Source organism: Heteronotia binoei, chromosome 5, assembly GCF_032191835.1.
Source record: "Heteronotia binoei isolate CCM8104 ecotype False Entrance Well chromosome 5, APGP_CSIRO_Hbin_v1, whole genome shotgun sequence".
Taxonomy (NCBI): domain Eukaryota; kingdom Metazoa; phylum Chordata; class Lepidosauria; order Squamata; family Gekkonidae; genus Heteronotia; species Heteronotia binoei.
In genome coordinates, this window is record NC_083227.1 from 28,892,404 (window position 1) to 28,916,301 (window position 23,898).

General features: G+C 48.6%; 2 protein-coding genes across 2 annotated transcripts in view; both read right to left on the reverse strand.

Annotated features, from left to right (window-relative positions):
• LOC132571892 (uncharacterized) overlaps positions 1–23,898 on the reverse strand; it is an 851,656-nt gene that overhangs the window by 806,494 nt on the left and 21,264 nt on the right. The gene's annotated exons all lie outside the window — the stretch shown is intronic.
• LOC132571895 (zinc finger protein 420-like) lies at positions 11,391–23,726 on the reverse strand. The gene is made up of 5 exons (XM_060238687.1): positions 23,433–23,726; positions 19,947–20,061; positions 17,094–17,164; positions 16,293–16,419; positions 11,391–15,309 (listed from the first exon to the last, which is right to left on the reverse strand). The coding sequence occupies exons 1-5, from the start codon at positions 23,724–23,726 to the stop codon at positions 13,379–13,381; spliced, it is 2,538 nt and encodes an 845-aa protein (XP_060094670.1). The 3' UTR covers positions 11,391–13,378.

A 23,898-nucleotide genomic window follows, 5' to 3' on the forward strand; every position in this document is an offset into this window, starting at 1 on the left:
GAGAAGCCCTGTTGGATCAGGCCAGTGGCCCCTCCAGTCCAACACTCTGTGCCACATAAAAATATAAGAGAAGCCCTGTTGCATCAGACCAATGGCTCATCCACTCCACCACTCTGGTCACATAAGAACATAAGAGAAGCCCTGTTGCATCAGGCCAGTGGCCCCTCCAGTCCAACACTCTGTGTCACATAAGAACATAAGGAGGGAAGGAAGGGAGGAGGGAAGGGAAGGGAAGGGAAGGGAAGGGAGGAAGGAAGGAAGGAAGGAAGGAAGGAAGGAAGGAAGGAAGGAAGGAAGGAAGGAAGAGGGAGGGAGGGAAGGAAGGAAGGAAGGAAGGAAGGAAGGAAGGAAGGAAGGAAGGAAGGGAGGAGGAGGAGGGAAGGAAGGAAGGGAAGGGAGTGAGGGAAGGAAGGGAGGGAAGGAAGGAAGGAAGGAAGAAAGGAAGGAAGGGAGGAGGGAGGGAAGGGAGGGAGGGAAGGAAGGAAGGAAGGAAGGAAGGAAGGAAGGAAGGAAGGAAGGAAGGAAGGAAGGAAGGAAGGAAGGAAGGAAGGAAGGAAGGAAGGAAGAAGGAAGGAAGGAAGGGAGGGAGGGAGGAGGGAAGAAAGGAAGGCCGCCCCCCGCCCCCCCGCTTTCGGCCCCCTTACCTGATTCCAGGGCGGTGGAGTCCAGCGGCGGCGGCGAGTCCTGGGGCGGCGGCCTCGCGGCGAGGGAGGGAGGGAGCTGCCGGCGCTGGCCTCTGGAGGCCTCCAGGGACCAGCGCCGGGCCTCTCCGCTACCTGCGCTGGCCTCTGGAGGCCTCCAGGGACCAGCGCCGGCTGCTCCGCGGCTTCCCCCGCGGCCTCCGCTGCTCCCTGGAGGCCCTCCAGAGTCTCTGGAGGGCCTCCAGGGACCAGCGGAGGCCGCGGGGAAGCCTTCGCTGGCCGGCGCTGGTCCCGGAAGGCCTTCCAGAGGCTCTGGAAGGCCTTCCGGGACCAGCGCCGGGTGCTCCGCGGCTTCCCCGCGGCCTCCGCTGGTCCCTGGAGGCCCTCCAGAGACTCTGGAGGGCCTCCAGGGACCAGCGGAGGCCGCGGGGAGGCCTTCGCTGGCCGGCGCTGGTCCCGGAAGGCCTTCCAGAGGCTCTAGAAGGCCTTCGGGACCAGCGCCGGGTGCTCCGCGGCTTCCCCGCGGCCTCCGCTGGTCCCTGGAGGCCCTCCAGAGACTCTGGAGGGCCTCCAGGGACCAGCGGAGGCCGCGGGGAAGCCTTCGCTGGCCGGCGCTGGTCCCGGAAGGCCTTCCAGAGGCTCTGGAAGGCCTTCCGGGACCAGCGCCGGGTGCTCCGCGGCTTCCCCGCGGCCTCCGCTGGTCCCTGGAGGCCCTCCAGAGACTCTGGAGGGCCTCCAGGGACCAGCGGAGGCCGCGGGGAGGCCTTCGCTGGCCGGCGCTGGTCCCGGAAGGCCTTCCAGAGGCTCTGGAAGGCCTTCCGGGACCAGCGCCGGGTGCTCCGCGGCCTCCCTGCGGCCTCCGCTGGTCCCTGGAGGCCCTCCAGAGACTCTGGAGGGCCTCCAGGGACCAGCGGAGGCCGCGGGGAGGCCTTCGCTGGCCGGTGCTGGTCCCGGAAGGCCTTCCAGAGGCTCTGGAAGGCCTTCTGGGACCAGCGCCGGCTGCTCCGCGGCCTCTCCGCGGCCTCCGCTGGTCCCTGGAGGCCCTCCAGAGACTCTGGAGGGCTTCCAGCGACCAGCGGAGGCCGCGGAGAGGCCTCCGCCACCGCTTCCGGCCCCGCGCGCGGGCGGGGAAGGCGGCGAGTGAGGGAGGGAGCGTCCCTGCGCGTGTGCAGGGGCCCTGCGCAGGTGCAGGGACGCTCCCTCCCTCACTCGCCGCCTTCCCCGCTGGCGCCCGCGGCCCACCGCCTCCGGGGCTGGCTAAACCGGGACCTTTAATGGTCCCGGTATAGGCAGCCCGGGAGCCGGGATTGGGTGGCCAGAACCGGGAATGTCCCGGGAGACCGGGACGGTCTGGCCACCCTAATTTCTACTTGATCCTTTTAGCTGGAGGTGCCAGGGACAAGACCTTCACAGGACCATTTCTACTTGATCCTTTTAGCTGGAGGTGCCAGGGACAAGACCTTCACAGGACCATTTCTACTTGATCCTCTTAGCTGGAGGCGCCAGGGACAAGACCTTGTGCATGTGAGAAAGATGCTCTACCAGTGAGCTATGGCTCCCTCCCCATGGCTCTGTTAAAGTAGAATAGGAAGGGTGAGTGGCAGCAGACAACTTCAAAAGGAGCCAGTTTTTAGAAACTGTAATTGGCTCTTCTTCAGCTTTTACAATTGGTTATCCTTGCTGGACTCAAAGGAGTGCACCGCGAAGGCGCTGTCCATTGGGGAAGGCAGGCTCCAAGGAGCACACATGCTGCATGTGGGGAGAGGTGGCCCTTGGTGGCACCCCCTAGGCAAGGTGGCACCCTAGGCAGCTGCCTACTTGGCCTACTCCCACGCACCGGCCATGACTGAGCCCCTCTCTACACTAAAGCTTTGGAAAAACATCACTCACTGAAATTGTGTGCTATGGCTCTAACGGTTAATTTTGCTTAAGCATCCCAGATCTTAAGTCTTTGGATCTTACCCAGGAATATACTTGTTTGATTCCAGCTTTCCTCAGCACCTCTGAGCCTTAATAATAACAATAATAATAATAACTTTTATTTATATCCCGCCCTCCCCACCGAGGCAGGCTCAGGGAGGCTCACAGACATGGCATGTGCCATGATTATGATAAATACATTATACAATAAAATACATTCAAATAAATTACTACCTGCTGCCACCGTGAGGTAGGGCTGCTAATCTTCAGGTCAGGAAGGGTTGCAGTTTGGTGTAGTGGTTAAATGTGCGGACTCTTATCTGGGAGAACCGGGTTTGATTCCCCACTCCTCCATTTGCACCTGCTGGAATAGACTTGGGTCAGCCATAGCTCTGGCAGAGGTTGTCCTTGAAAGAGCAGCTGCTTGGAGAGCTCTCTCAGTCCCACCCACCTGACAGGGTGTCTGTTGTGGGGGAGGAAGATAAAAGGAGACTGTGAGCTGCTCTGAGACTCTGAGATTTGGGTTGGAGGGTGAGATATAAATCCAATATCATCATCATCAGTGCTTAGTTCTCATGGCCCCTTCTTACATGTCCAGGGAAATGCCGTTCACCACTTTGGGGTCAGGAAGCAATTTTTCTCCCTGCAAGTTATTTTTTTTAATCATTTTTCAATTGGAGTCATATCCTGCCCTTCCCAAAAGCAGGCTCAGGGCGGGTAACATAAAAATTAAATAAACATTAAAAACTAGTGGATACTGTTGTTGTTCAGTTGCTGTCAAGCAAGCAGATTTCAAAGTAACCAGTCCTTGAGTTGAAACAAAGTATGGTTTATTGATAATCCATGTGCTTCTATTGAGCCAAGTATTGGAACTGATACAGAGTAGCAGTGGAATGCACACTTAAAGGTGGCACATCAAAGGTTCTCTAAACATTGCTACAATTACTAAACAATCCTGTATTGACGTGTGAAAATTCACAGTAACTTCTTTATCTCCTGCGGTTATTCTTCCTGGGTCCAGGCTCGGCCTGGGAAACTGTCCCTGGAGGCTTTATCTTCAAAGAACAAATTCCTGCATTTGTTAGTAAAAGCGAAAGGGGTGCGAAAGAGGCGCTGGCTAATTCTCTACTTTGATTTGCCTCAGCTTAGTCCAGAGTTAGTAACATTTTAGAACATGGCAGATATTCAGATAAACATAGACAGTCATAGAGAGATAAAACATTGCTTGACAGTCACACAGTCGAGTCCGACTCTTTGCGACCCCATGGACAAAGTCACACCAGGCCCTCCTGTCTTCCACCATCCTCTGAAGCTCAAATTCATGTTTATTACATCAGTAACACTGTCCAGCCATCTCATCTTCTTTTGCCTTGTCTTTCCAAGCATCAGGATCTTCTCCAGTGAGTGCTCCCTTCTCATTTGGTGGCCAAAGTATTTGAGCTTCAGCTTCAGCATCTGACCTTTCAGTGAACAGTCTGGGTTGATTTTAGGTCTGACTGATTGGATCTTCTTGCAGTCCAAGGGACTCTCAAGAGTCTTCTCCAGCACCACATCTCAAAAGCATCTATTCTTCTGTGCTCGGCCTTCCTTATGGTCCAGCTCTCACAGCCATACATTACTACTGGGAATACCATACTTTAACTATACAGACTTTTGTTGGCAGGGTGAGGTCTCTACTTTTTATTATACTGCCCAGATTCGCCATAGCTGTCCTCCCAAGGAGCAAACGTCTTTTAATTTCATGGCTACAGTCACCATCTGCAATGATCTTGGATTCCAGAAATGTGAAGTCTGTCACTACTTTCATGTCTTCCGCTTCTATTTGCCAAGGTGTGATGGGGCCAGATGCCATGATCTTAGTTTTTTTTTGCTGTTGAGTTTCAAACCTACTTTTGTGCTCTCTCCTTTCAACCTCAACAAGAGGTTCTTTAGGTCCTCCTCACTTTCTGCCATTAGAGTGGTGTCATCTGTATATCTGAGGTTGTTGATGTTTTTTCAGGCAATCTTAATTCCGGCTTGTGCTTCTTCCAGGCCAGCATTCCGCATGATGTACTCTGCATATAAATTAAATAAGCAGGGTGACAATATACATCCTTGTCGAACTCCTTTTCCTATTCGAAACCAATCAGTTGTTCCATATCCCGTTCTGACAGTTGCTTCTTGACCCTTATACAGGATTCTCAGGAGACATGTGAGGTGGTGTGGTACTCCCATCTCTTTAAGGATTTGCCACAGTTTGTTGTGATCCACACAATCAAAGGCTTTAGCATGGTCAATGAAACAGAAATAGATGTTTTTCTGATACTCCCGTGCTTTCTCCATAATCCATCGATGAAGTATGTGTCAAATTACAGTACAACCTCATAGGCAGGACAGATGGTAACAGAAGTCACACCAAGCTTCGATAATCCCAGTACTCTGCATGGGCAGATGGGCAGGGCAACTTTTTGGCAGGGAGTCCAACTAGTTGGTGCCCACCATCTCAACCAAAAGTCTGGCAGAACAGCTCCTTTTTATAGGCCCTGCAAGAAGTTCTACAAGGCCCTGATCTCAGGTGGGAGCATGTTCCACCAGTTGGGGGCTGGGAGAGAAAGCCCTGGCCCTAGTTGAGGCTATGTGTACAAACTTTGGGAAAGGGATAACCAGTAAATGTTGATCAGCAGAGCACAAAGCTCTCAAGAGGTCTATGGGGGGGGGGGGGTTTCTTAGGTATGCCGCTCCCAAGCTGCTCAGGGCTAAGTTTGGCCAGGGATCCTGGAGGGTTTTGTGGGGTTTTTTTGTCATTCTCTGGGCTTGGAGCAAGAAAGTTACAAGGTTCCTATCTACATCCCATTACTGGGGAGACCACATGGCCAGAAAAAGATGACTGACTGCTGGTAGACCCGAGCTCAAAATTGTCCTCAGCACAACATTTCAAGGGGGGGGGTGTGTGGAAGTCGGGAAGCAAGACACGACGACCGTGGGTGAAAGCTGACCTCCCGAGCCAGGAGCGCTGCTTTATTTATCCTCGGAAACCAGGCGTTGGCTCAGGTAATGATTGATAACCTTTTTGCAACAGTGCAGTGCCAGGGCAAAGTACATGCACACGAGGCAGTTTCTGATGGGGCCCTGCAGGGTGCAGGCAGCACAGGCAACCACGTGGTTTGCCAGCGTGGTGTCTGGTACTTTTCCTACCCCTACATCTCCCCCTTTATGTTTTTAAGCTGATAATAAGCATAATACAGTGCACGCCGTTGCAAAGTTTCTTTAGAACGTGTACACATTTGCAGCAAATTAGGAAGGCACTGAATACAACAACAGGCAGTAATTAAAAGAACAACAATTACAATTATGGCACAAATCAATTGTCGGAGCCAAGTAGGGTCTGGGAGCAGGGAGGTTAGCCAAGCAAAAGGGTCCCAATCAGGACGGAGTGCATTATCCGCAATGAGGTTGTGCAAGTGCTTCAACTCTTCCTTGATGGTTCGGTTGAAGTCTTGAAACCGTACCTCACAGGCTGCTGGTCCAACAATCTTGCAAAACCCTCCCTGGCGTGCCAACAGATAGTCCAGGGCAAGCCGGTGCTGCAACTGTATTTGGTGCAGACTGAAGATTTCATTCTGCAGATCACGAATAATGGAGGTGGTTGCATTAATGGATTGTTCTAGACGGCAGGTGAGTCCAATGATGGAAGCGCGGTTCTCCTGCGCTACTATATTAGAATAGCCGCCTAAGGTTAAAATGCCTGTAAGACTTGCCGCCCGCCCCGTTCCCCACTTCTCGGGACCCCCACTTTATCAAGGGAGCAGGCCCCAGCCACGCAGGATCGGGCGCGCGGCGATAATAAACCAATGGCCGGGCCAAGGGGGTCTCTTGCTGAAAATGGCGTTGAGCACGCGTATACGACGACTGCTGAGAAAAACATAAATTCAAGTGATTAATAGTAAAGAGGGTTTGTGCTAAGAGCATTTCACAGGAGACAGCGGAGGGGGGTTCTCCCCCTTTCTGTTTTTCAAGAACAGCCAGGGCAGTTTTCAAGGTACGGTTGGCACGCTCCACAATAGCTTGACCTGTGGAATTAAAGGGAATACCGAAGAGGTGCCGGACGTCCCAGCGGGCACAAAACTCAGCAAAGGCGGAGCTGCAGTAAGCAGGTCCATTGTCTGTTTTCAGGGTGGCGGGACGGCCCATGACAGCCATGGCGCGAACAAAATGGGAAATCACCTGTTTAACAGTCTCCCCACGTTGGGGGGAGGCAAAAATGTAGCCGGAATAGGTATCTATGCACACGTGAAGATACTTCCAGGGGGCGAAGGCAGGAAAGTGAGTGACATCCATCTGCCAGAGATCGTTGGCAGCGGTACCCTTGGGATTTACGCCCATGGAGGGGTGGGAAGCAATGGCGGAGCACAGGGGGCCTTGGCTTCCCTGAGGGGCAGATGAAATGCTTTCGCCAGAGAGCGAGCGTTTTGGTGGTGGAGATCATGAGACTGGATGGCGTTAATAGCTCTTAAATCATGTAGTAAGCGCCATTTCCCAGATTACTTTTTAATAACAAAAACAGGAGAATTAAAAGGCGAGGTAGAGGTCGTGAGGTGGCCTGCGGTTACTTGCTCATCGACCAGGGAGTGCAAAGCCTGTAATTTTCCAAGGGGCAGCGGCCATTGTTCTACCCAAACAGGTTCTTGAGAAAGCCAAGAAAGGGCCACTGCGGAAGGCTTGGCCATTACTCATCAAGAATCAGGCTTGCTTTTAGCTGATTGAGAAGATCCCTCCCCCAGAGATTTAACCCCAGCGGGACCACAACGGGCTGAATATAGCCCAAAAGAGCTGCCGTGTGCGGGGAAGCGACGGGGAGGGACCGCTGACTTTGACGGGCGGCCCTGGTCCCACCAACACCATGCACCGCTGGACTATCATCTAACGGCCATTCGGCCGGCCATTGAGCAGAATCAATAACAGAAATGTCAGCTCCGGTGTCCAGAAGGCCCTCAAAGGGTTTTCCGTTGACCAAATAGGTTCGTAAAGGCTTGGAAGCAAGAATCTCTTGGTTCACCAGAGCGATCTGAAAAACAGAAGAAGAAGAGAAACCACCCTCGCGCCCCCTTATGGGAAGCGCGTGAACGACAGGAGTCCCGGGCGGAAGTGAAAAAGGGAGTTGGCTCCATGCTTGTACTAGGAGCGGCACCCCCGGGGGAGGGGCTTCCTCACAAGAAGGAATGATGAACACTCCCTGTTCCCCCATCTCATGCAGGGGTAAAAGCAAGGCTGCCGCTGCAGGGAAGTCGGGGGGCAAAGAGACAGCCAAGGTGGTTACTTCCCCTGGTAAAGGTTGGGCGGCAGCAAACACCGTCTCCAGGGTCCAAAGTAAAGGGTCTCCCTTTGGGCTCGGGCAAGGAGACTGCCCGCTTATGAGTTTTTTCGCTCCGTATCGCTTGATGGGACAGAGCGGCATTGATTGGCCCAATGATAGCCTTTCCCACATTTTGGACACTTCTTGGAAGGTCTGTTATCTGCGGGACCTCCTTGTACAGTACGGGAGCGACACTGAGCTTTGTAGTGACCGGGCTTCCCACATTTAAAACAATTACCAGTGGGTTTCCTAGGTCGCTCCCCACCCCGGAGGGCGGCTGCCAATAGGGCCATCTCGTGCTGCTTAGACCCAACCTCTGCACACGCGGTTAGCATGTCAGCCAACGTATACCCAGGGCGGCTTATAACTGAACTCAGCACCCGCTTGCAATCAGTGTTAGCATTTTCATAGCCTAATTTAACCAGCAGTTCGCTCTGCGCCTCGATGTTGTCGAGCTGCCGCTGAATGGCCTCTTGGAGGCGATCGATAAAGGCACCATATGGTTCCCCATGACCTTGTTTAATGGCACTAAAGGATTTTTGTGCCTTTTCTGTTACAGGGACCCGGCGAAACGACCGGAGAATACAAGCTTTAACGCCCGCGAGATGAGCATCTGTTAGTTGAGCCTGATTTTCCAGCTCTGCGAAGGCCCCTGAGCCGTAGAGCTGGTCGGCTGTAATTTGTGCGGTGCCAGCAGCAACAGCGGCAGCCCGATATTCACTATCCCAAACAACGTACTGTGAAGGAGACAGGATCATACGGGCGAGAGTTTTCCAGTCATAAGGCAACATGGCGTAGCCAGTCGCAATGCCCTCCAAGGTGCCTTGCACAAAAGTGGATTTTAGCCCATAATCTTTAATAGATTTATTCAACTCTCTCAGAACAGAATAAGGTAGCCCTGTCCAGGTCACCTGAACTCGGTTAGGGTGATTAGGATCTGGTCCCCGTGTTATGGGGAACAACCCTGGGGATTTCCCACCCCAATCCTCTGACAAGTCCAGTTCCCCTGCCTCTCGGGCTCGAGCCAAAGAGCGTTCTAAGGGACTGAGAAGGATGGCGGGAGAGGACTGGGGCACCGGGAGGGCTGAGCCCAGCGGCTCACTGGGAGACACAACCGTCTGGGGAGCTCCCGCGGGAGCTGAGGCCTCTGACCAAGGGGCCAGGGCCGGGTAGAGATAAGGAGGGGGTTCACCCGACGTCTCAGGGGGCTTACAGAAGATGTTATCAGCCGGAGTGAACTGGCAAATAGCATGATGAATCCGCTGCCAGGTTATGAGCAGAGACATAGGAGCGCGGGGTTCCTGCCGCAACTCCGCTCCGATTTTCCCCCAGTCACTGGGCTTCATGGAACCACATTGTGGATACCATGGACACTGGCAGTCTATCTCCCGCAGGAGCTCAAGGATCTCTTTCCCTGACGGACATCTGTCTGGCTGCTGCGACTGACATAATTTCCTTAGTTCATCTGCATGCACAACTTGTTCCTTAGACAACGTTTCCCCCATACTCACCTGAAAGGAGGTGCACCGTGAAGACCGAAGGGTCGGGTGAGCAGGAGCCGGGAGCTGATCACGTCGGGGTCACCAGCTGTGGGAGTCGGGAAGCAAGACACGACGACCGTGGGTGAAAGCTGACCTCCCGAGCCAGGAGCGCTGCTTTATTTATCCTCGGAAACCAGGCGTTGGCTCAGGTAATGATTGATAACCTTTTTGCAACAGTGCAGTGCCAGGGCAAAGTACATGCACACGAGGCAGTTTCTGATGGGGCCCTGCAGGGTGCAGGCAGCACAGGCAACCACGTGGTTTGCCAGCGTGGTGTCTGGTACTTTTCCTACCCCTACAGGGGGGGGAGATGGAAAGGGAGGGAGAGAGACAGTGGGAGAGGGAGAAAGAGAAAGAGAGAGAACAAGAAAAAGAAGCTAGGCTGACCACCACTAGAGAACCTTTTTGGTGGCAGCCCCTGCCCTGTGGAATGCCCTCCCTGAAAATATCAGGGCCTTGTGGGCCTTGTCACAATTCTGCAGGGCCTGCAAAACAGAATTGTTTAGGCTAGTATTTGACATCTAATGGGGAGGCGACCACTATTCCACCATCCCACAGCATTATAAATGTAGAGCGCTGAACAACACCTAATATCATTATTATATGTAGCGCTCAATAAGAACTAACCATGCCATCATGCACTCTAGGGAATGAAACTGAAAGGACTGTGCAAACATTGATTACCACATCAGTACCGTAAAAGCGAACTCAATGCCTCCTCACACCATCCATGTTGCTGAATTGTTAGCTGCTGTCTGGGCAGTGTGGGAAACAGGAGCACAGATTATTTGATCTGATAATATGATTGTATATTCAAAGAAACTGACGTTTCCCTGGTTGCTTGCATGCATGGCAAATTGTATTCTTCGCAGTGTAAACATTATATACATATCATCACATGATAATCCTGCTGATGTACCTACTAGGGGCCTTTTATGTATCCTACAATATCCACATATTGTTTTTCCTAAGGCAACTCTTGGGTATACCAACCTCACGGTGTTCTCAGAGATGCAGCAGCAGCATCTTTTCCCATCCGTAGCAATGCAGCAACAATGCTCGGAGAATTGCAAACAAGCATGTCAGAATTGTTCAGAAGCCAATTCCGGTTGTTGCTGCACCACTACGGATGGGGAAAGATGCTGCTGAGTACAAAATTATATGACATGTTTTAATGATTTTATTGTGATTTTATTTTAGTACTGTGTTGTTTTTATTGCTGTTAGCCATCCTGAGCCCGTCAGGGGAGGGCTGGATACAAATGTGATAAAATAAATAAAATAAACTTCCCCTTGCAAGGAAGTTTTCTTCAACCCCCCCGCCTCTACCCCCTTTACATCACTCCCTCCTTCCCCTTCACCTGGTCTGATCAGGGAAACCCTGGCAGCCTCCTGGGAAGGCATTCTGGGAAATCTCCAGGAATTGCCTGGAGACTTCTTAGCACCAAATCCCTTAGCTGGTTTTCCTACCAGGGCCATATAGACCAGGGGTGGCCAATGGTAGCTCTCCAGATGTTTTTTGCCTACAACTCCCATCAGCCCCAGCCATTGGCCATGCTGGCTGGGGCTGATGGGAGTTGTAAGCAAAAAATCATCTGGAGAGCTACCGTTGGCCACCCCTGATATAGACAATTGAACTGGTTCCCTGACGCTTCCAATGAGAGGGAAAATGCTACACTTTTAAAACTCAGAGTCAAGGGGGGGTTTTTTGCCCACACCCAGAATAAACCAGTCTTTGTAAAAAAAAAAAAAAAAGTACATTCTCATCCCATTTGAGTAGCAAAAAACGTAACAAATCTGTCTACTTAATACACTGCATACCAGCGTTGAAGACAAGTCTTCTCTGAGCATTAGAAGACAATACAGCATAAAAATCCAAGCAATGAGGCACAATAGCATAACAACATTCTATCCATGGCAGTTAGCCTATAATCCCAATTGTATTCTTCTGTCCTAGGTGGTCTCTCTTGGCCAACCGAAGGTCATCTCCTCAAGAATCTTCCAATGAATACTGGTCTTTGCTTCCTCTGAGAGATGTTCGCTTCTGCTCCTACTTTCCTCCTCCCATCACAATGTCCAATGAAGCACAGGTTCCCTTGATGTACCCAATGACTACACTCCAAGGGAGGCCAGACTGTGTTCCACACGGGCTAGGGCCTTCTCAGTGGCAGCACCAGAAATGTGGAATGCCCTCCCGGAGGCCATAAGGGCCCTGCGGGATCTCTCTCAATTCCACAGGGCCTGCAAAACTGAACTATTTCGACAGGCCTTCAACATCTAAACCGGGAGAGGACTGCCACCCTACACTGCTGAGGAACTATGATCATTATAGGATCACTGTCAGAAGATCGTGCCTATACTGAAGTTGAACAGCACCATACAATGTTTTTGGTTGTTTTTTATTGTTTTTAAACTGCATTTGTAGATGTTTGAACTGACTGTTAGCTGCCCTGAGTCTGCTTGCGGAGAGGATGGGAGAGAAATCTAAAGTAATAAATAAATTGTTTGGCCTGGAATGAGATAAGGTTGATGGGCTTTGAAACCAGAGAGACCTGTAAGCTCAAACTAGGCCGTACAATATTCACAATAATTCTTCTGATGGAATGAGGGTGCTTGAGCTTCATGCCCCATACAAATAATGATCTCTTTAATGAACAATGATTGGGGATGGGCATGAACCGAACCGTTTGTCACAAATTTTGCCCTGTTCGTGGTTCGCAAAGTAATAGCAGGGTGCCTGGTATGAACTTTTCACAAACTCTGACATCGTTCCGGTAGGTTTGTGCCAGTTTCTCAAAGGATATAGTACCAGAAAAATTGTCTCTGCTCATTGCCTCTGCTCAATCAAAATGTTTTTAAAATATAAAAAAAACCTTAGAAGGTATGTAGAGGGGCATCTGTGGGATGGCCACGGTGACTTCAGTGTCTCTAGCTTGCACAAGATCCCTTCTATACACTCCTGAACCTGCAACTGTCTAACACCCATTTTGACAGACACAGGTTCAGGAGGGTCAGGAGTGTATCGAAAGGATCCTGTGCATACTAGAAGCATCAAACTTGCACATGAACTGTCCTGAGTACTCCTCTACCTGCCCCCCATGTATGGTGTCTGTAGACTGCACAGGGTCCATTCTACACACTCCTGAACCTGTGGAAGTAAAAAATGGTCATTTTGGCAGGCGCAGGTTCAGGGGGCTCAGGAATGTATAGAATTAATCCTGGGCAAACTAGAGATACCAAATTTCACAGGGGATCTCTGGTTTACTCTCCTCTACCTACCACCCAAGTTTGGTGAGGACTGAATTTATGAGGCCCAAGTTATTGTCCCCCCAAAGAAAGTGCCTCCAGGAAAGTGCTTTCTTGGGTAATTACAGGTGGTCATTTCCCCAGAAAGCATTTCCCAAGAGCACTTTCCTTGTGGGCTGTAACTTGGACCCAGTAAATTCAATCCTCACCAAATTTGAAAGACAGGAAGAGAATAGTGAGCCAAAGATCCCCTCCAAGCATGCTGGGAGTGGTGGGGGTGGTTCTACCATCTCATGAACCATGCAACTGAACCAGTTTATAAGGCAGCTAAAAAATCATGATGGTTCATGGCTAGCGAATGAGGCGTGTCATGAACCATGAATTGAACCACATTTTCCCAGTTTATCCCATCCCTAGCTATGACCCCTTCCTTAGCTGAATTCCCCCCCCCCTCTGATTGGGAAAGGAACACTTTGCCAACTTCCCAGAGGAAAACAGTGTTCTCTCCCTTTAACAGAGCCGTTACAGGATGTAATTTAGAGGAAGAACTTCCCCCCCAATCAGGCATGTTAGCAACTCTTAGGCAAATACTTTTCCAAATTAAAGAAGGGAGATGCAAAAAGAATTTCCACAGTGTCCGCTATAGAGGCACAATTCTGAATTTCAATTCTCAGTGAAGGAATTCAAGGGAATCTCTCTTCACACTGGGCACTCAAAAGATTTCTGCCCTGTGTAGGTTCTTTGATGCATTTGAAGTGTGCCATACTGACTGAATTTTTTTCCACATTCTGAGTATTCAAACGGTTTATCCTCTTTGTGGATTCCATGATGTTGTTGAAGAGTGCCACTCTGACAGAATCTCTTTCCACATTCTGAGCATTCAAAAGGTTTCCCCCCTGTGTGGGTTCTTTCATGTTGTTTAAGATGGCTACTCTTACTGAATTTCTTTCCACATTCTGAACATTCAAAAGGTTTCTCCCCTGTGTGGGTCCTTTGATGCTCTTGAAGATTTCCACTCTGACGGAATCTCTTTCCACAGTCTGGGCATTCAAAAGGTTTCTCCCCTGTGTGGGTTCTCTGATGCCTTTGAAGAGTGCTACTCCGACTGAATTTCTTTCCACACTCTAAGCATCTGAAAGGTTTCTCACCTGTATGGATTCTTTCATGTTGTTTAAGCTGGCTACTCTTACTGAATCTCTTTCCACACTCTAAACACTCAGAAGATTTCTCCCATGTGTGAGTTCTTCCATATTGTTTAAGATGGCTACTCTTAGTGGATCTTTTTTCACACTCTGAGCACTCAAAAGGTTTCTCCCCTGTGTGGGTTCTTTGATGGTCTTGGGAATTGCCACTCTGACTGAATTTCTGTCCACAGTCTGAGTATTCAAAAGGTTTCTCTCCTGTGTGGATTCTTTCATGTTGTTTAAGATGCCTACTGTTACTAAATCTCTCTTCACACTCTGAGAACTCAAAAGGTTTCTCCCCTGTGTGGATTCTTTGATGCATCTGAAGTGTGCCATACTGACTGAATTTCTTTCCACACTCTGAACATTCAAACGGTTTATTCTCTTTGTGGGTTCCTTGATGATGTTGAAGAGTGCCACTCTGACAGAATCTCTTTCCACATTCTGAGCATTCAAAAGGTTTCTCCCCTGTGTGGGTTCTTTCATGTTGTTTAAGATGGCTACTCTTACTGAATCTTTTTCCACATTCTGAACATTCAAAAGGTTTCTCCCCTGTGTGGGTCCTTTGATGCTCTTGAAGATTCCCACGCTGGCGGAATCTCTTTCCACAGTCTGGGCATTCAAAAGGTTTCTCCCCTGTGTGGGTTCTCTGATGCCTTTGAAGAGTGCCACTCAGACAGAATTTCTTTCCACACTCTGAGCATTCAAAAGGTTTCTCCCCTGTATGGGTTCTTCCATGTTGTTTAAGCTGGCTACTTTTACTGAATCTCTTTCCACACTCTAAGCATTCAAAAGCTTTTTCCCATGTGTGGGTTCTTCCATGTTGTTTAAGATGGCTACTCTTAATTGATCTCTTTTCACACTCTGAGCTCTCAAAAGGTTTCTCCCCTGTCTGGGTTCTTTGATGCTCTTGGAGATTGCCACTCTGACTGAACTCCTCTCCATACTCTGAGCACTTTAAAGGTTTCTCCCCTGGGTGGGTTCGTTGATATATTTGAAGATTGCCACTGTGACTGAATCTTTTCCAACATTCTGAGCATTCAAAAGTTTTCTCCCCCATGTCAGTTCTTTGGTGCACGTGAAGAGTGCCATGCTTACTGAATTTCTTTTTACACTGTGGGCATTCAAAAGGTTTCTTCACTCCGTGGACTCGGTGATGGTTTTGAAGCATGCTACTCGAACTGAACTTCTTTCCTTGGAAGCAGACATTACATTGGTTTTGATATTTCAAGCGCTTGCATGTTTCTTCCCCTGTATGAATGACTTCTCCGACATCCCACTGGTGGCAAAGAATTGATTCATCTGCTTTCTTGCCCATTTGGCTGCCTTTCTGCCTCTTAAAAGTGCACTGATTCCAGAAATTTCCTTTCACATTTTTGTTTTCAACTTTATCTGGCAACTGCTGCTGATGTTCCTCACCTTCCTCATTTCTCTGATCATCCTCTGCTGTAATAAAAAGAGTGGTTCTATTAGTACCTGGGAGGGCAGGTGAAGTTCAAAGGCATCCATGTGACTACTGTAGACTACTTTGGCCCACATTTCCCCGGTTTGAAGGAATCTCTCCCAATGGGAAATGAAGTGAAGTCATCACGCTGGCAATGTGAAAGCAACATCACCCCAGAGTCGAAAACAACTGATGTTTGCACAGGGGATTACCTTTACCTTTACCTTCTCTCTGAATCAGAGACGCAGAGCAGCTTACAATCTCCTCTATCTTCTTCCCTCACAACAGACACCCTGTGAGGTGGGTGGGGCTGAGAGGGCTCTCACAGCAGCTGCCCTTTCAAGGACAACTCCTACAAGAGCTATGGCTAACCCAAGGCCATTTCAGCAGGTGCAAGTAGAGGAATGAGGAATCAAACTCGGTTCTCCCAGATAAGAGTCCACACACTTAACCACTACACCAAACTGGCTCTCAGTCTGGGATGAGTGAACTCTCTGTCTGGGACAAGTGATGCTCTGTATTTTTGGTCCTTGGGAGGGGCAACTGTGGGAGGGCTTCTAGTGTCCTGGCCCCACTGATGGACCTCCTGATGGCACCTGAGTTTTTTGGCCACTGTGTGATACAGAGTGTAGGACTGGATGGGCCATTGGCCTGATCCAACATGGCTTTTCTTATGTTCTTATTAACCCATTCCATATCAGAGTCAGAGAAAATGACAGTAATCCCATCCAAGGTGGGGTGGTTATAAAGGCTGGCAACAAAGAATTTGGGAACTGGCCTCTTCCAGAATCTTTCTGAGGGTCTCTCATCCCCCTACCCTGCCTCAGACCAGGACACCCTCTCTGGCTTCAGTGATGGCCACAACACTGGCTTCAGCTGCCCCTAAGCAAGTAGTGGGACAGACCTGAAAAGGATGTACTGCTGTTCAGTATTTTGATTTATGCATCATCAGTTCGCACCTTTGGCACCTGTTCAAGATCCTTACCCAGAGAGGCCACACTCAGAGAGTTCTCCAGCATGACTTCCCTGTAGAGAGCTCTTTGGTCTGGATCCAGCAGTGCCCACTCCACCTCTGTGAAATACACAGCCACCTCCTCAAAGGAAAATGGATGCTGAAAGGAAAAGCAGATTTCCTCATCAGAGATCATGCCAGGCAAAGGATGCAGGACACAGAGGTCTGCATGGGAAAAGGGAACGGTACTCAGAGCTTTTTCACCTGGGCATCTTGCAGAAGCAAAAGCCCCGCTGAGTTTTCCCACGATTGCCAATCCCCAGGCGGGGGTAAGGGATCCTCTGGTTTGGAGGCCCTCCCCCCACTTCAGGGGCATCAGAAAGCAAGGAGGGGGGGGAATGTCTGCTGGGCACTCCATTATTCCCTATGGAGACTGATTTCCATAGGGTATAATGGAGAATTGGTATGCGGGTATCTGGTGCTTGAGGGGGCTGTTTTTTTAGTTAGAGGCACCAAAATTTCAGCATGTCATCTGGTGCCTCTCCTCAAAATACCCTCCAAGTTTCAAAAAGATTGAACCAGGGGGTCCAATTGTATGAGCCCCTAAAGAAGGTGCCCCTATCCTTCATTGTTTCCAATGGAGGGAAAGCATTTAAAATGCGTGCAGTCCCTTTAAATATGATGGTCAGAACTCCCTTTTGGAGTTCAATTATGCTTATCACACCCTTGCTCCTGGCTCCACCCCCAATGTCTTCTGGCTCCACCTCCAAAGTCCCCAGATATTTCTTGAATTGGACAGGGCAACCCTAGTTGTCACCTCTTGAACTTTCTTACCTGGGCTGGAGGTGCAGCAGCAGTATCCACACCTCTGAAAAGATGATGGCTCAACATCAACTCTCTGCTGCCTGTTAGTGAGACAAAGGAGGCAGGAAGAGTGTTTGTGTTGCCTTCCTATTTCATTTGCTTGTTTCTTCCCTGCTTCACTCATCCCTCCCCCCACTCCCCCCCCGGAATGTGAAACCTCACCCTGTGTGCATTCAACAATTTTTAAACACTTTTATATAAATTATGGGAAAGATGTTAGCATATGAAATGCTCAGTAAGGCATGAGGCAAGTGAAGCATGTTAATCTGACAGCTAATGTCTAACCAGGTGGATGATGTAATAAGGTGATGAGTGCAGAATGACTCAGCACTGGAAGCTCATTGGTACAGTGACTAGTGGTTTGTGTATATAAGTAAGGGTATGCTGTACATAACTACCTCTACTACTCTATATGGATGTCTGGCGGAGAACTTTGATGGAGAGTCTGTACATATGTAAATAAACCTGTATATAGTTAAGTACACAGAGTTACTATAGCAACTCACCTACGTGGACTGTTGGTGACTTACGTGGACTGGTGGTGGTAAGACTAGGCAGTCACAAATCTGCTCACTCAAACAACGACAAAAGAAGGACCAGACACCCATGAGCCTTGGGGGTTATAAATGCTGCCAACATTTCAGACTTCTGTGAGACTTGAAAGGTTCCCTTAATCTCATTGCTTAAGAAAATAAATGGGAAAAGAGGAGGATACCAGGAAACAGGAAAGGGAGGGGGAGAAGGAATGCCTTCACTTGGGTGTGTGGGAAGCCCATTGTATATTCCCTCAGAATGGGCCTTATTTCTTGTTACAATATAATAGTAAACGTAGATGAGTGTGAATGATGGTCTATCTTCCTATTTATATTCATGTTTTTGTACACTAAACATGACTCACTATGTGCAAATGTAGTAATGCAGAATTTGTACCTTTGCTCTTTTTGTTTTAGTTTGTCTGAAAATATGCATATATATTTATTTTAGGGAGGAAAATGCCCCTGTGAGCTCCAAAAGTTGCAGCATCCCTGCTGGATCAGAACAAAACTCCAGGCATACAGTTCTCCTGCCAGCTGAGTCCTCCCATGAGCCCTTGGTGGGAGAAAAAGAGGGGGCCAGAAATGATGTTGCATGACACGTCACCATCGCATTTGGCCCCAAACCCAGACGTGACTGGAGCACAACTGGAGAGTATACGTAGCATCAATGAGTTTTCAGAAGACCCATTGTCATGCTAACGTCACAACCAGGTTTTCAGCAAGATGGAGTACAAACATGACATCATATCTGCCCCAAGCCCCTTCCAAAAGCTCCTGGGGGCTGCCAAGCCACTGCTTGCCACCCCTGCTCCAGCATCCTGTTTTCCACAACGACTCACCAGATACCCCTATACACGTGGGCACAGAAGCCAAATTTTCCCATTATTATTGGCCCTTAGGAACTGGTTTTCAACGCTATGCTGCCCCAGAAAGTGGAGGCTCCCTGTATTCACTAGATTGATTAACTCTGAAGAAGAAGATGATGATATTGGGGTGCAGCCAGACGTACCATTAGTGGCGACACAGCTCCGTCTCACTGACGGATTAAATGTGTTCGTTCAGACATCCACATCTGGCAATCGAGCATCATCCAGGGTCATTCCGACTTGCTGCGGATCAGTGCCGCCTTAATTTGACAGCGCAGAAAGTCCGGCCCTTTTTCTAAACAGCGGCACAAAATCGGCTTTTTCCTGTTTGGACAGCTCACGCGCGATACTGCCCCTTGGAATGTTTACTGCCCCTCCCACCTTTTTTAAAAAAAAAAAGCCCCAGCAGACATGCGCATTGCCAGATCATCCAGGAATCTGAAGTGACGCTTCTGCTTCTCCAATCAACACAGGATTGGAGGGGGGGGGACATTATCCCACTCTTCAGAACAGGGGAAAAAAATCTTTTTTTTCAATGTGGAGGATTTCCAGATATCATTGTCACTGCCAGTTTCTAGGAAATTAATTCCTGTCAGTTCCCTGGTTTGAATCCGCAATGTTAATTCCGGAAATTTTCCCCCTTCCCCCCGCCTCTGAAGCATTGTTTGATTTCCCACCTCCAAACAGTTGGGCGCATGTTCAATGGACCCCCCCTCCCAGAAATCAACATCTGATCACGCATGCTCCAAGAAAAGAGTGTGATAGTTTTGGATGTGTGATCGCTCAACAACAGAATGAGTCACATTCTTGGATGCTCGTCTGAACAGCCCTGCATTGAATCAGTATTCAGCTGTTCAAATTTGAGCGCTACACACCCGCTTTTAATGTGAGGTGTGGCCACACCCTTGGATTTATATCCTGCCCTCCATTCTGAATCTCAGAGTGGCTCACAATCTCCTTTATCTTCCTCCCCCACAACAAACACCCTGTGAGGTGGGTGGGGCTGAGAGGACTCTCACAGCAGCCGCCCTTTCAAAGACAACCTCTGCCAGAGCTATGGCGGACCCAAGGCCATTCCAGCAGCTGCAAGTGGCAGAGTGGTGAATCAAACCCGGTTCTCCCAGATAAGAGTCTGCACACTTAACCACTACACCAAACTGGCTCTGCTCAGGTTTGTCTACCTTTTGTTTTTCTGAGTTCCTCTTATGCAAGGAAGATATGAATATTTTAATTAAAGCAAGGAACTGCCCTCCATGAATTTGTCTAAACCCCTATGAAAGGCACCACAGTTAGTGGACATAGAGTGCCACAAATTAACTCTGTGTTGGGTGAAGAACTATTTAATTTCTTCCTGACCTGAACTCTCTACCCATCACATTCACAGAATGTCCCAATTGCATCCAGGCACAATGAGACCTTACCCGAGGAGAGGGCATCTTGGGCACCCTCCTTGGCCTGCACCCTCTGCCCTTGCTCCAAGGAAGCTCCTTCCACCTCAGGGAATGCATCTTCTGCCTTCACAGATGGTCCCTGCATCTGAAACAGCAGGAAAGGAAGATGGGTAAGAGATGGAATGGAACCAACCAAGCAATGGTTCCTATCCCACTCCCAGATTCTTCACCCTTCTGTCAGCAGACCTGGTGGGGTTTTCTTCCAACCCTGTTGAGTTATCTGGAGGGATAAGAAATTCTTTAGTAGAAGATGTTGTTGAAGGAGGCTGTTAAATCTCCCACTTGGATGAGTAACACTTGGACATATGTCTGGCAGAGAACCTTTATAGACATTGTTGCCAGACATTGTTGTTTGAATTGGACATACCTGGAGGGAATTGAGGGAATGGAGAAGGAAATGGCAAACCACTCCAGTATCCTTGCCAAGAAAACCCCATGGACAGTAACAAAAGGCTAAAAGATATGGTGCTGGAAGATGAGCCCCCCCAGGTCAGAAGGTGCCCAATATGCTACTGGGGAAGAGCGGAGGGCAAGTCCAAGTAACCACAGAAAGAGTGAAGCGGCTGGGCCAAAGCCGAAAGGACACTCAACTGTGGATGTGTCTGATGGTGAAAGGAAAGTCTGATGTTGCAAAGAACAATATTGCATTGAAACATGGAATGTAGGATCTATGAATCAAGGTAAGCTGGATGTAGTCAAACAAGAGATGGCAAGACTGAACATCGACATCTTGGGAATCAGTGAACTAAAATGGACGGGAATAGGTGAATTTAATTCAGAGGATCACTACATCTATTATTGTGGGCAAGGGTCCTGTAGAAGAAATGGTGTGACCTTTTTAGTTAACAAGAGCGTGAGGAAGGCAGTAATGGGATACAATCTCAAAAATGACAGAATGATCTAGGTCTGTATTCAATATCACAGTAATACAAGTCTATGCCCCAACCACTGATGCAGAAGAAGCTGAAGCAGACCAGTTCTATGAAGATCTACAACACCTTCTAGAATTAACACCAAAAAAAGATGTCCTCCTCATCATAAGGGACTGCAATGTCAAAGTAGGAAGTCAAAAGGTAACTGGAACAATTTACAAGTTTGGCCATGGAGAACAAAATGAAGCTGGGCAAAGACTAATAGAGTTTTGTCAAGAGAACAAGCTGGTCATAGCGAACACCCTCTTCCAACAACCTAAAAGGCAACTCTACACATAGACATCACCTGATGGGCATCACAGAAATCAGATTGATTATATACTCTTGCAGTCAAAGATGGAGAAGCTCCATACAGTCAGCAAAAAAAAGACCTGGAGCTGACTGTGGCTCATCGCAAAATTCAGGCTTAAACTAAAAAAACCCGGGGAAGCCATTAGACCATTCAAGTTTGACCTTGATCACATCCCTTATGAATATACAGTGGAGGTGAAGAATAGGTTTAAGGAACCAGAGTTGATAGATAGAGTGCCTGAAGAACTATGGACAGAGGTTCATGACATTGTACAGAAGGCAGCAATCAACACCATCCCAAAGAAAAAGAAATGCAAGAAAGCAAAGTGGCTCTGATGAGGCTTTACAAATAGCTGAGGAAAGAAGGAAAGCGAAAGACAAAGGTGAAAAGGAAAAATTCACCCAACTTAATGCAGATTTTCAGAGAACAGGAAGGAGAGATAAGGAGGCCTTCCTGAAGGAACAATGCAAAGCGATAGAGGAAAATAATAGAATGGGAAGGACAAGAGATCTCTTCAAGAAAATTGGAAAAATCAAGGGAACGTTTCGTGCAAAGATGGCCATGATAAAGGACAAAAATGGTAGGGACCTAACAGAAGCAGAAGAGATCAGGAAGAGGTGGCAAGAATACACAGAAGAATTATACAAGAAGGATCTCAATGTCCTGGACAACCATGACAGTGAAATCAATGACCTTGAGCCAGACATCCTGGAGTGTGAAGTCAAATGGGCCTTAGAAAGCATTACTAACAACAAAGCGAGTGGAGATGATGGTATCCCAGTTAAGCGAGTCAAAGTCTAAAAGATGATGCTGTTAGTGATGCACACAGTAAGTCAACAAATTTGGAAAATGCAACAGGGGCTACAGGATTGGAAAAGGTCAGTTTATATTCCAATCCCAAAGAAGGGTAATGTCAAAGAATGTTCAAACTTTCGCATCATTGCACTCATTTCACATGCCAGCAAGGTCATGTTAAAGATTCTACAAGCTAGGCTTCAGCAGTATGTAGATCGGGAACTACCAGAAGTTCAAGCTGGGTTTCGGAGAGGAAGAAGAACTAGAGATCAAATTGTCAACATTCGCTGGATTATGGAGAAAGCATGGGAGTATCAGAAAAATGTCTATTTCTGTTTCATTGACTATGCTAAAGCCTTTGATTGTGTGGATCACAACAAACTGTGGCAAGTCCTTAAAGAGATGGGAGTACCAGATCACCTCACATGTCTCTTGAGAAACCTGTATAAGAATCAAGAAGCAACTGTCAGAACGGGATATGGAACAACTGATTGGTTTAGAATAGGAAAAGGAGTTCAACAAGGATGTATATTGTCACCCTGCTTATTTAATTTATATGCAGAGTACATCATGCGGAATGCTGACCTGGATGAAGCACAAGCCGGAATTAAGATTGCCGGGAAAAACATCAACAACCTCAGATATGTAGATGACACTACTCTAATGGCAGAAAATGAGGAGGACCTAAAGAACCTCTTGTTGAGGGTGAAAGAGGGAAGCACAAAAGTAGACTTGAAACTCAACATCAAAAAACTAAGATCATGGCATCTGGCCCCATCACACCTTGGCAAATAGAAGGGGAAGACATGAAAGTAGTGACAGACTTCACATTTCTGGGATCCAATATCACAGCAGATGGTGACGGTAGCCATGAAATTAAAAGACGTTTGCTCCTTGGGAGGACAGCTATGGCAAATCTGGGCAGTATAATAAAAAGTAGAGACATCACCCTGCCAACAAAAGTCCATATAGTCAAAGCGATGGTATTCCCAGTAGTAATGGATGGCTGTGAGAGCTGGACCATAAGGAAGGCCGAGCGCAGAAGAATAGATGCTTTTGAGATGTGGTGCTGGAGAAAAATCTTGAGAGTCCCTTGGACTGCAAGAAGATCAAATCAGTCAGTCCTAAGGGAAATCAACCCAGACTGTTCAGTGGAAGGTCAGATGCTGAAGGTCAAATACTTTGGCCACCAAATGAGAAGTGAGCACTCACTGGAGAAGATCCTGTTGCTGGGAAAGACAGAAGGCAAAAGAAGGGGACGGCAAAAGATAAGACGGCTGGACAGTGTTACTGATGTAACCAACAGAAATTTGAGCAGACTTCAGAGGATGGTGGAAGACAGGAGGGTCTGGCGTGACTTGGTCCATGGGGTTGCAAAAAGTCGGACTCGACTGTGCGACTGAACAACAAAAAATACAAAGGAGGGCATCCCCTCACCTGTTCTGCCTGCTTCTTCTCTTCTGCCTGACTCAGGAGGAAACCTTCGGCCAGGGCCACTGCCTGGGAACTGGTCTCTGGCCCACATCCTCTGACCCAGCACTGCATTTCCTGTGGCAGGATGGCCAGGAACTGCTCCAGGATCACCAGGTCCAGGATCTGCTTCTTGGAGTGTCTCTCCGGCTTCAGCCATTGGCTGCAAAGTTCATGGAGCTGGCTACAAACCTCTCGGAGCCCATCGGCCTCATAGTAGCAGAACTGCCGGAAGCATCGGCTGCATCTTTCTGCAGTCATGGTATGCGGAGCCAGGATCTCTGGCATAGCTCTTTCCCAAAATACACCACCGCTCTCTGCTTAGATGGAAAAGGGACCTTTCCTTGATCTCTGGTCTATTCCAGGTCTTTCAGGTTCCTGCTCTTCCATCTCCTTTCTCTTGGGTTACCTCTGATTCTGGAATGATACCCCT

Coding starts and splice junctions, on each gene's coding strand:
- LOC132571895 (XM_060238687.1), bottom strand. CDS start 23,726: ATGACTGCAGAAAGATGCAGCCGATGCTTCCGGCAGTTCTGCTACTAT. Junction 20,062..23,432: donor AGAAGAAGCAGGCAGAACAG/GTGAGGGGATGC, acceptor CTGCTGTTTCAG/ATGCAGGGACCATCTGTGAA. Junction 16,420..17,093: donor CTGCTGCACCTCCAGCCCAG/GTAAGAAAGTTC, acceptor TTTTCCTTTCAG/CATCCATTTTCCTTTGAGGA.